At 42.6% G+C, this 12,419-nt stretch overlaps 2 protein-coding genes across 3 annotated transcripts in view; one reads left to right on the top strand and one right to left on the bottom strand.

Moving 5' to 3' along the window:
• Nucleotides 1-400: 400 nt before the first annotated feature.
• The window catches only part of LOC132984627 (serine/threonine-protein kinase D3-like), a 34,149-nt gene continuing 22,130 nt past the window's right edge, over nt 401-12,419 (top strand). The window contains exon 1 of the mRNA XM_061051492.1: nt 401-815. Coding sequence (XP_060907475.1) covers nt 519-815 — 297 coding nt within the window. The 5' untranslated portion in view covers nt 401-518. The remainder of the gene's footprint in view (nt 816-12,419) is intronic.
• The window catches only part of xrn2 (5'-3' exoribonuclease 2), a 173,916-nt gene continuing 168,037 nt past the window's right edge, over nt 6,541-12,419 (bottom strand). Inside the window, exon 30 of one of the 2 annotated variants that reach the window (XM_061051489.1) lies at nt 6,541-6,550. The gene's annotated coding sequence lies outside the window, so the exon portion shown is untranslated. Of the gene's footprint in view, nt 6,554-12,419 lie in introns of both variants that reach the window. The other variant, XM_061051491.1, reaches the window with a different exon arrangement.

The raw sequence follows: 12,419 nt of genomic DNA, 5'->3' as shown, positions 1-12,419 counted from the left end.
GACATTTGCCTCCTTGTATAGATCAAATATCTTCTCATTTAATCCAGGTACAACAGATTGGTTGTCTGTTCAGGTGAATCTGTTCAGTATTTTTATTTTTTGCTTATTTTATATAACAAGTCAAACTAAGTTGTGTTAAAGGGACATGTTTTGAATAATTACAACATTCTTCTCTAATATGTCGTCTTTTATTCTCAACAGATGAACCCTGTGAAGACAGGAAGATGAAACAGCACATCTGCAGAGTTTCCTGGATGTGTTTCTGCTAACATCACGATCCACAGCTTCATGCAGCGGCGGGGGGGGGGGGGGGGGCCTGAAGACTTGACTCTGTTATAGATCCCTCTACAGTTGAACTTGTCAGATCTTGGCCTTAAGTGTCACTTCTGTTGTTGTTGCTGGGAGATGCTCGCCTGATTAATACGCCTTTTGAGCATTCTGAGGTCATTTTTGGATGTTCTTAACGTCCCGGGACGTCCTCCTCCTCCTGCCCCAGACGACGTCACAGATAGCAGCCGATGTCTGCCGAGAACAGCCCGCCCCTGCCGCCGGCCTCCCCGCGGTCTTTCTCCGCACTCCCTCAGAATGCCTCTCCGCCGACCCCGTCGCCGTCCCCCAGCCCGCCCGCCACCCTCTGCAGCCGGCTGTCTAACGGCAGCCAGACCGCTCCCAGCCCCACCAACTCCCGGGGGTCCATCCTCGGGGTCTCCTTCCTTGTGCAGATCGGACTGACCAGGGAGACGGTCACACTTGAACCCGGAGACCACTCGCTGTCTGCTGTGAGGGAGCTCGTCTGCTCCATCGTGGACCAAAAGGTACGTTTGAAGACTGTTTTTTCTAGAAGTTCTGGGCTGGTAGATTTTACGCTGGAAAACTTCACAAATATTAAATTGTATTGGGACACAGATGACCTAGGGAAGGGGTCATCAACTTTTTAAAAAGGGCTTAAAAGACACTGTGGGGACCGGACTTTAAAATATGTTTGCACATAATAAGCCTGATAGCTGTCAACCCCGATGGGAAGCTTTGGGGAGACAGATTCTGGCTGCTGGCCGCCAGTTGATGACCATTGGTCTAGTGGTTAGGTGGTGCCCCGTGTACGGTGGATGCAGTCCTCCAACCGGGCGTCCTGGGTTCCAGTCCAACTTGTGGCTCCGCCTCCTTTTATCCTTGAAAACATGAGATCCTGAACTCTCCTTTATGTCAAAGCCTTTGTGAACTGAATGTGTCAAATCAACATGTATATAGCTAGCTAAGTACTCTTTTTTAATTCATTCCCACTGTGGACCCTTTCTCTTCTTACTACCTTGTTTTCTCTAGTGGGGCGCTTTGTACTCTTAAAGTGCAGGGGGATTGAAAGTTCAGCATCTTCGTTTCACCTGCTCAATCGGGAGGTTACTGCGAGTTTCCGCTTCACAGTCTGCAGTTTTGCTAGTGAGCGAGACCTTCACTTTGCAAAGTGCATCTTCCCTTTGATGCCAGAATCTGAAGAATTTGAATTGCAGTTAATGACTAATGGAGTGTGCATGCAACGAACACGTCAACAGCATCCCGGAGCAGAGATGACTGCTTAATTATTCCTGATTTTGGAGCTTAATTTCATATACTTGAGGATTTTTTTGACGACTTAAATTTGGTCTGGTGAGAATAACAGTCTTCTCTTGTATCACAAACATAAAATACACAGACTTTAAACATGTTAAAATGTATAAACAAGGTAAAAAAGACTTTTGCACATTTTCTCCTTCCTGACAATTTGCTCGACTGTTACTGGGAGTAGAGAACGTAAGAGGGCGGGACTTAGGAAGAGCATCGCTAGAACAACGTAACATCAATTCAATATCTGCCTTTCATCATGATCTGGCTGCTATTTCGTTTTACCACATTAGTTTAGTGTTGGAGTAAACGAGCTGATTCTCAGGCTTCACGTTCAGACATCTGTTCTCAGTCTGACTTTATCTCCCACCATCTACTGGTTTAGCGCTCTGACTGACATGCCACCTGTTTGACTGTACTACACGCATTTCCCACTCCTCCACCAGCACACAGTCACACACAAACATAGCTGCACACACACTGCACCTATAGGTTCATCTTTATTACACAACAGATGATCTGAGATTGTGCTGGTGACTCTTGTTATTACCTCTCCATCCTTTCACTGATTGGCTGGTTGATTGACGCTCTGGACCTACCTTACCTTCCACGTCTCTTAGTTAGAGGAAAAGGTCTTTTTCCTCAGGGAATGCCACTTCCTGGTTGGTGTTGGTGTTGCTGTGTCTGCGCTCCTTACCTCCTATTTCACAGCTTTGTGTTGAATTGGAGGATCTTCAGGGCGGGTTGGTTTGTTTACTGTCGACTCATCTGCTCTTCCTGTGTTTAATGGGGATGTCTGATAGATAAACCTCACAGGCTGAGAGAGAGGAAGACACATGTTTCATAATTGTGAATCTTCTTTTGAAACTCTTCTCTTATGACAGTAATCTTTAGAATCTTTGTCTTCTTGCATTTTATGGCTCTATTTGGACATGATAGCTGAAGAGAGACAATTGGGAGGAGAGGGTTGGGGATGATATGTGGCAAATCTGGAGGTTCAGAGTCTTTCCCAAAGTGATGTCCTTAAGCTGGAGACTGCAAATGTTTGTCTTGGAAACATTTGAGACTTTGAGTAAACACACTGAGGTACTTTCCCTCCCTGCTGCTTGCTGCTTAATTATCACAGCTACCTGATACTTTTCTTAACTGATCTCAAATCCCAGCAGGAAGCTCCTCTATGAGGGAAAAAGGTGGGCTCCAGTTTGGCCTACAGAATGACATCATCAGTGGAATTTACTCCTTCCTGCTTTTGTGTCCACACGGTGAAGCCGTGAGCTCCGTCTGTGGGGAGTTTGAAGGTTCAGGTTGGAAATGACTGCCGTTACGTCGTCTCCACTGGGGGTTGTAGTGGTGTAGGGAAGTCCCCCCCGCCCTCGCAAGTCGCCACATTGACCACCTTCACACATACAAACACACAACACAGCAGTCCCAGCGTGGAGGGTGTGATAAACTCTTTACTGTGGTTACCTCATCAGGTTGTTTTTTTAATCCTATTGAGCTCATAGTTTTTTGATAGCGTTTTTAATATGTTGTTGTGACTCTCCCTCCCTAAAACATTAATATCTGACATTTTTATAACTAGGAATAACAGCACATTGTTTTTTATGGTCACATGATAATATATCTTATTTATTTCTGAAGGCTAAGTGATTATGGAGTCGGATTATTGTTAGAGTTTTAGGCAGTGTGGGAGGCCGAAACTTGGTTAAGACTAAAAACAGCTAAAAAAGAAAGAGAGAGTGTTGGATTTATACTCTTGGCAGAAACAATCAGATTGATAGTTGTGTTGTTCGTTGTCTGTTGGATGTGAAAAATAACAAAGAATTTTGTTCTAGTTTTATTTTTAAGTTAAGTTTACACTTTTCACTTTTTTTAAGGTCCCCATGAAATAAAACATAAATATCTTAAAAAAAAAGAAGAAGGTTAGGCCTAAAAAATATGTTTTGTTTTTTAAAGTTGTATTTTTTGGGGCGGGGTACGGCGTGCAGTAAAGGGCAGAGGCCGGATTCAAACCCACGAGGACCGTAACCTCTGTACATGGGGCGAGTGGGAGTATTGTTTTTCATCATATTTTTATATATAATACATTTCACCTTTCATCTTCACAGTCCCATACCTCTTAAATGGAAACTTGACTTGAGCTTGTATATTTCTTTTCTTGTCTTCTGACCATCAGTATCAACTCGTCCATTCATACACATCCATACGCTGCCGCCGACAAAGCAGCAGGAGCAACTCGGGGTTAAGTGTCTTGCCCAAGAACACATCGGACATGTGGCTACCTTAGATGTGACAGATTACATAACCGGGGAAATTAAAGACACATCAGGTCTTAAAAAAAATCAAGAAATCATAGAAGTGTAAAAAAGTTTTTTTTTAAAAGTGTTATCAGGAGAAAAATAATCAGAGATAAAAAAAAAAAAAAAAGGTAAAATGAATCTGCAGATCAAAAAATGATTACACTTCAACCATAATTTCAGCTCCTTCCTTTGATGTCCAGGTGATGCGAGTCCTCAGATACACTGGTTTCCACGGTTACCAAGGCCAGGTAGAGAAGTGAATAGAGAGAGAGAAAGAGAGGGATGTGAGTGTTATAATGAGGCTCGACCCGCCTACACAACAGTTAAATGCTCTGATAATAAAAGTATGAACGACTTGTAACCCTGTAAGCTGCAATGATTCATTTGAATATGTCCAAACTTCCACGTTATGATTTACATGTTATTGAATTTTAACTTAGCAAAGAGACAGATTTTAATTTGTGACCTCATGGGGTTTCTTTGGCTTTGGAAGGTGCAGATCTTTTGCACTTTCATATTGCCTTGATTTTCCGACACAAAATGTTGTTGCTTGGATTTTGTCCGCTGTTGTCCATTGATTGTAAAAATGATTGTTTTCCCCCTGAGTTGAGTTTGGCAGGTTGTGTAGTGCACAGTTTTGAGCGCTTGTTGGTCGGAAGTTGTCAAACCACAAACTGAAGGATTGATCGTCTCCGTGCAGCCTTGGAGGAAGTGCCTCCCTGGAAGTCAGAGTTAAGGGCAAAGCACATTTTAAAATCTCCGCAATCAAACTGACACGCTTAAATGTCAAAATTTAAATGACCTTTACCCCCCTCTTCCTTCACCTCTTCCTACTGTATCTGCAGATCAGATAAAAACCAGGAAGTTGATTTGTTTCCGTCTCGTCATCTGGTCAGAAACAGGAAATATGGCATTGTTTGATATTTTCTTTACTCCATCCAGCAGGTCGAATCTAACCAGGAAATCTGACACTTGTTTGCATCTAAATGATCAGTTTGATGACATCATACTGTATGAACGAGTATACTTCCTTGTCTTCAGCAGGACTTTTAAAGGGGCACGATGTACAATTTGGATTTTGGATTCTCTCTGTTTTCTAAATGTTGCTCATTTTTACTTCCAATAATTCTTTTTTTACACCAGAAAAAAAGTGTGCAATTGTATTGGTTTGTGGGATTTCACATGTTTGTGTACGGAAGGACTTTTGGGGGCTAGGCGACCAACTTCCTGTGGTTGACCATGTGACCTCTGAGGTCACAGTGAGCGGAAGAGGTCGTTACTTCCTACATTAACAGTTTGGTGTGACCTCACGGCCTCAACCATCCTGTACTTCCTACAAACAAACGGCACCAGAGTCTGGAAAGAAAAAGCTTTCTACTTGAAGTGTGTGTCTCCTTCAGCTGGAGTTATTTTTGAGCTGCAGTTTGTGTTCTTCTTCTTCTCTGGTTTTCTGTGCAGCGTTTGTGATTTTACCTTTACTTCCCTGTTCCTTCTGGATCAACGGACGGCTGTCAAGCTTTCACAATACCAGAGATCTTATAGGAAAACTGGTTTTATAGATTGAGGCTTTAGGGAACCTGACAGTGGGGCGGCTGGGGATCAGTGGTGGAGTCGGTTGGGGGTTCGATCCCCAGCTCCTGCAGCCAGGTGTCCGATGTGTCACAACCCCAAGTTGGGGTCAGCAGAAATGTTTATCAATAGGATTAGTTACATCTGATGGACTCTTTCCACAGCAGCCTCTACCATCAGTGTGTGAATGTGTAGGTGTGACCTGCGGAGTAGAAGAGCTTTGATTGGTCAGAAGAAGCGCTTTACTATTTACCAAGTCCAGTGGTGTTTCTTCAGTTCTGTCTAAATCTGAATAAACTCAGATCAGTCTCACTCCTGGACACATAAACACACCGTTTCTCGTGTCTCATACTCGGTGTGTTCCTGTTGAGTTCCTGTGGTGTGGAGTTAATTTTTAATGCGTGGTCGTGTTGCCGCTGAATGAACCCAGAGGAAACACGGAGGTCACTTTGACACACAAACACACACGGCGAGGTATGTGAGAGGGGGGGAGGATGTTGTTGTGGTCATCACAGTAACAGATGTACAACAGAGAGCAGCAACGTGCAACTGAAAACAACTCGGCAACTTAATGTCTTTTAGATCAACAGATTTTCATGCATCTTTTCAGTTGAGCGCTACACAGTGATTATTTACAGACACCAAGTCTCCAGGAGGCTTTCCATTAAGGTCCCTTAAGTCCATAGAACACGTCGTTTAGGCAAAATAATTAAAATGGAACTAATTCCTTAATGGAGAGGTTTAAATCAGCATGAATGAATTACTGAGGGAGTGTTGTTTCATCCATCACTAGTGTCACCAGAATTTAACAAAAAAATCACATTAAGCCAAAATGATAAAAAGTTTAAACAGAAAGGCCCCGTGTCCACAGACTTTCCCCTTACCGTCCAATCCTCTGTCATGATGCTTTTCGATGTCTTTTCGATGTGAGAAGCACCTTGAATCGCCTGGTTGTTGAAGTGTTCGACACAAATAAACTTGTTTTTTCCTTGCCTAAGACGTGAGCGTTGTAAAAAAAAAAAAACAATGGCGGAGGAGAAGCTAGTCTGACTCGAGGGAACAGCTTCCAGGTAGAGCCGCTGCTGCTGCTGATGTCATGTTTTCTTTGTGATATTTCTTTGAATTAAAGGAAATATTAAAGACAGGGAGTGATTGAAACGCACCTAACAGACATTACAGAGGGAAGCAGGAGTTAACTTTCGTAACCTAGCAACAGTGAGCGCTGGTGAGAAGCGCTCTGAAGCGGACACAGGTCATAAAGGCGGAGAGTCTCAGTATCCTGGAATAGAAAGTATAAGAGAAACTTTTTCTTTTTCTTTTTTTAAAAGATTTCTTTTTGTGCCTTTATTGTACAGATAGGACAGTGGATAGAGTTGGAAATCAGGGAATGACATGCGGGAAGGAAGCCACAGGTGGGAGGTGAACCCGGGCCGCCCGCTTGAGACGACAGCCTCCATACATGGGGCGCGCGCTCTAACCACTGCGCCACTGCGCCACCAGCGCCCCAAGAGAAACTTTTTGACTGATTGAAAAAGAAGTTTGTGAGACTTTAAATGATTTAAAAAAAAAATCAACTAGAGCCTCGTGTGTGTGTGTGTGTGTGTGTGTGTGTGTGTGTGTGTGTGTGTGTGTGTGTGTGTGTGTGTGTGTGTGTGTGTGTGTGTGTGTGTGTGTGTGTGTGTGTGTGTGTGTGTGTGTGTGTGTGTGTGTGTGTGTGGGTGTGTGGGTGGTGATTTCAGCCTTTTCAACGAGTGGATGAATGAAACTCCCACACTCGCACACCAACAACCTTGACCCACTCCGAGCCGCTTCCTGTTGTTTCCTGAGCGAGGTGACAGCTGAGCGGATGCAGGGAAACCAGGCGCGCTTGCTTGTTTACCTTCACATTTCCCCATCAGCCCCCGTTTTTAGCGCCGTCCCTGCAGGCTAATTGCAGGCAAACGGCGAAAGACTTGGAGAGTTTTATTGAAGCTGAAAGGCTCTTAGCTTCTGCAGCGGAAGACGAGCGGCTGTTTTGATCCGTTTGTGCTCTTCATGTCGCTGCTGGTTTGAGTGATTTTATAATCCTGGTGTCGGAGATGTGCGAGGTGAAAATCAAATGAGATGCGGGTGTTTCAGGGAGGCGACAGATGTGCTACATTACACAATACAGTACATATTTTTAAAAAAAGGAGGGGGCGGGGTTATTGTTTTGAAACATGACTGATCAACAACGTTACACAAAACATGAAACTAAAGGTATAAATAAATTAACATGTAAAAATAAAACTGCGACATTTTTCACAACAGCTCGTTTTAGATCCTTTTTTCAAACTCACTTCCACCTTCTGCTTTCAGAGGATTTACTAGATTACATAATATTCTGGTTCTTTGGTCTGAGTCAACAAAACGAGCAATTTGAAGATGTCTGCTTGAACTTTAAAACACTCTTTAAACTCTTCCTCTTCATGGTTTATTTTTGCTTCTTTTTTCTGCTTAAAGACGAGTAGCATTCTGAAATGAATTATTATTCATCATTATAAGATGACAGAGGAAGCATATCTCGATGGACAATAATCCCAGTCAAATGCTTCCAGTGCAGGGTCACTTTTAAACACCACTACTCGCTGCATTTGCCCTGTAAAGAAAACAGGAAGCATGTTTTTTTGACACTCTATAATAAAACAATTTTTTTTAAAAGCTTTTAGAGGAAGCATTTCTCCAAAAACAAAAAACCTCTCGTCGTGTCTTTTTATTTGTTGTGTTTTTGCCCACTGCTGTAAAACACATTTTCCTTCCGAACTGAACTGATAAAGGTCTGAACTGCACGCTCGACGACAGCCAATAGGAGCGCCTCTCTCACTGAAACTACCTGTGATTTGCTGGCCAGATCTGATTTTCTAAAGATTGAAAACTGAGCTTCAGAGGAGGTGCAGAAGTCTTCTTGCTCAGACCAAAGTAAAAGTAAATTACAGGATTTTCACCCCAGCTTTAAGGTGAACGCACAGTCTAATGGCTTCTTGAATTAAGCTCTGCATAAACACCCTGCACAGTGAAGCTTAAATAATATGTTAGTTTTTATTCTTTTATTGATCAAACATTAAATAAGAAATGCAAATGAATCAAAAAAAAAAGCTTGAGTATAGTTTAAAAGAGGCTTAAGTTCTGTGTGGAGTGAGCCAGGATTATCCAGGCTCCATGAACACTTAGTCCCTTCTGATAAAGACGGGAGTGCTGCTCACATGAAGACGTGCTGGATCCCCTCCCCTAAGTGGTTAAAAAACACGACCTCATGTCAAAGACGGAGACCTCTCTCATTCCAGCCACTGTGTTTGAGGGTCAGAGGTCATGTTGCAGGGCCTGAAGGTTTTGGCTTCTCGACCCCCGACAACAGACACTGAACTGTGGTGTGCAGAAATATGGCTTCAATTTGGAGAGGGAACGAGAGAAGAGTTAGAGGGATTGAGTGTGTGTGTGTGTGTGTGTGTGCGGAGGTTAAAACCTGGTTAATGGAGGATTAACCATAAAGAGGGATCAGTGTGTATTAAGCACACACTCTTGTCCATTAACAGAACTCTTACAGCTGTTTTCTCTGCTCACCTAAAGAGAACACAGCGTCCGACGTCTTCCTCTCACGGGATTGGACGGAGCCCAAGTATGTCACCGTGGCAGCTGAACAGAAATGTTTCACTTCTGGTTTAGATATGTCGTCCAATCAGCATGGAGGATTGTTTCATTGCTGAGTCACGGTTTCACAAGAAGAAGAAGAAGAAGACAGCCATCGAAATGCTCAGCTGCATGTTTGTCTTGACGTTAGAAATACATTGACTTTAGATGCAAAACAACAACGAGACATTAAAGCTAGATAAAAAACAAAAAAAAACAATCGGCATCCAGAAGGAAAAAACACCCATATGATACAAACTTACTCGCACTGGGAAAAAAATCTAGAAATGAAGCCAAATGACTAAAAATAAGAAACCAAATATCTGTAATAACTATGTTTATTTTTAATTTCAAAGGGACAACATGTTTCCATAGAGATAAAGATACAGAGGGGTGTCTGCCGCCCTCACTGGAGATGAATTGGAGTTGTGTGTTGTTATTGTTTTGTATGTATACATACTCACGACAAAAACAAAAAAAAACAGAAATATCAAGAAGAAAAAACAAATCGACCTCAGAAAACATCACATTTCCTCATGGTTTCCTGCTCTAACAGTCAGAGTATCTGGCTGCCCTAAAAGGAGGTAGAGAGCTGTTCACCTGTTTACGCTTTCTATTCACAATCTTCAGTTTTTGTCCTCACCTGCTGGGAAAACCCGTCCTGTAAAGACATAATTAATAAGTCCTGTTTGTTGTGTCTCTGTGTGTTGTTTATTTGTTTGAGCGATGAGGTAGCCACATGTTGACCCTGGGTGTCAGGACCTCAGCTATAATTCATGATGGATGTTCTCTTTGTGTCTGTCTCGGGGTGCATACATGTTTGTGTGCGGCACGTCTTCTTTGCTGCCTTCTCACCTGTTGTTGTTTTTGGTTTCCTGCTGCGCTGCAGGATCCCCGCTGCATACTACCTGCACACTACTAACATCCTGCTAACATCCTACTAACATCCTGCTAACACAGAGAGCGGCTCGGTGCAGGAAGCTGCTTCACCTGCAATGTGTGCAGAACGCAAGGAAACCAGTACACAAAACTATAACAACACACACCACAATGCACCAGCATTCTTCTGGGCTGCTTTTTAATTGACATTTACTTTTGATCAAAAACACAAATAAGAAAGTAGTAAGTAGTCTTTTTTTCTTCTTCAATGAAGACTTAAAACTGTAGTTGTATTAATCAAAAGATGGATAAGATTATTACTTGTCTCACACATATTTGTAATTTGTGTCAAATAAATAAGAACCACATCCTTCAAGGGGAATCAGTATTCAATCAGTTCTATAAGACACACTTTTTTGATTTTTTTCATGGGCTTTTGGTGCCTTTTAATGGAAAAGGAGCCACAGGCTGGATTTGAACCTGGACCGCCCCCGCTTGGAGGACCACAGCCTCCATACATGGGGCGCGCGCACTAACCACTGTGCCACCAGCGCCCCATAAGATTCACTTTTAATACCTGTTTGTCATCTAAAAAGTTAGCTGCGTCCTATATACCGGTGTGAGCAATATACTAGTTTATAATGCTGACAAACGTGCCGTCATTACCGAGAGTGCATCCGCCACCTTCACACACTGCACGCGACATGAAATGTTTGAAAATTCACATTCCATTCTTTGTTGTGGGGATACACATGGACGCAGACCAGGCAGGCAGCGTCAATTTTTAACATAATTTCCCCGTCATCAGCTACAAATTCTGCTTCATTGCATTGATGAAGATTGCTTCATCTGGCTGCCGTCACACAGCTGTTAAAGCTTCAGTTGAATCCTTTAAAGCGATCACAGGACAGCTAGTTGTGTAAACAGAATGTTATTTTTTTTTTTGATGTCTGGAACTGTTACAGAAATGATCCCTACATAGACGGGAGGGGGGAGATCATACTCAAGTGGAGTCCTAACTCTGAGATTTCACTGTAAGGAGATTTGTTACAGAGTTCTGATATAGTAGCCCCAGTACTATAAATCAATGTTTAAAGGAAGAATATGCAACTTTTTTGATCCAGCAGATGTCGCCCTTGAGCACCAGCATGAAACCAAAACAACTGGCGCTGCATTGTTGTGTTAGCATGCTAATGCTAGCGATCTTTATTATGCTCGTATCTTCACACTGCATGTAAATTTACCTGAAATGAGCGTGATCTAGAAACACAGTTAAGCAGTGAGTACAGTATGTTATTCTTCTTTTCTCTAGTCCCTCAATTAAACAACTTTTATACGTGAGGGGAGGAGTCAGCCGGCCGTCATTTTCAGAGGATATACTGGATTTCAGATACATTTATATGTAAAATGTTGCACATTCAACCTTTAATTAGGATTTTATCATGACTAGTCATTTTGCAAACTTAGCTACAGTCCAACCATTCATTCTCTTTGGCTCATTCGGTTCCCGCTCCACTCTCAGCCTGTCGTTAGGCTGCATTTCCAACATGGCGGCTGCTACTGATGAGCCTCCGTCACCCAGGCTCACAGTCTATGTGTTGAATGAGTTTTTTAAACAAATCAAGCTTGCAGATAAACCTAAGGTTTATTTCAAATCATATATTTCTCCATTTTTGATCCTGGTGGTTAAAAGCAGCTTGCTCTGGTAACTTGTCCATACACACCGGAAAAAACATTTGACAGTTTTGATCTTTTTCTGTGATAATCTGACAACACAGTGACCCAGAGGTGAACCATCATCACATGACGTGTTAAGTTCTCTCTAAAGAGGATGTAGCTGCTGGGAAGCCTCTCTGTGTGTCTGGGGGAAGAAGACGGCCTCAGCAGCCTCGGGTGTTTTTTAACCAGAAAATGAGATTTAATAAAAACCAGCCTGGATGTGATGGTCGGTTGATTTAAGTGGAAACGGATTCAGAAGCAGCAAAGTTTCCCAGAGTTGTTTTTCTCTGAATGAGTTTGATCACTCGTCATGTGTTCCTCAGATGAGGTGAGGTAATGGTTAACTAAGAGGAGGATGAAGTCATGAATGAGAAGCGTTATTGTTAAAGAGGACAAGTGGCTCTTCCGGGATAAAAGGACACTTAATGAGCAGGGTCAAAGGTCGGCTGGTTGAGCCCTTTGACAGATGTGGATTACACGTTTTGATGTTTGCAGCTTTGACCGTTAAGCTCAACCTGCTCTTTTCTTCTTGTTTTTAAAGGAGTCACGACTGTAGCGCCACCCACAGGCCAAACTTCTAACTCTACACTCAACACCTGTCTCATAACCTGGAACAGTTTCCAACCTTCATTATTAGTATGTCTTCTTAGGAAGCGTTATGTGGCACTTTCAAGTTCTGGATTGCTGAATTGCATCTCGTCTATTAAATAA

This window comes from Labrus mixtus, chromosome 12 (assembly GCF_963584025.1).
Source record: "Labrus mixtus chromosome 12, fLabMix1.1, whole genome shotgun sequence".
Classification (NCBI taxonomy): domain Eukaryota; kingdom Metazoa; phylum Chordata; class Actinopteri; order Labriformes; family Labridae; genus Labrus; species Labrus mixtus.
Note: the sequence above shows the minus strand (reverse complement) of the source record. Positions and strands in the feature narration are given on the sequence as shown.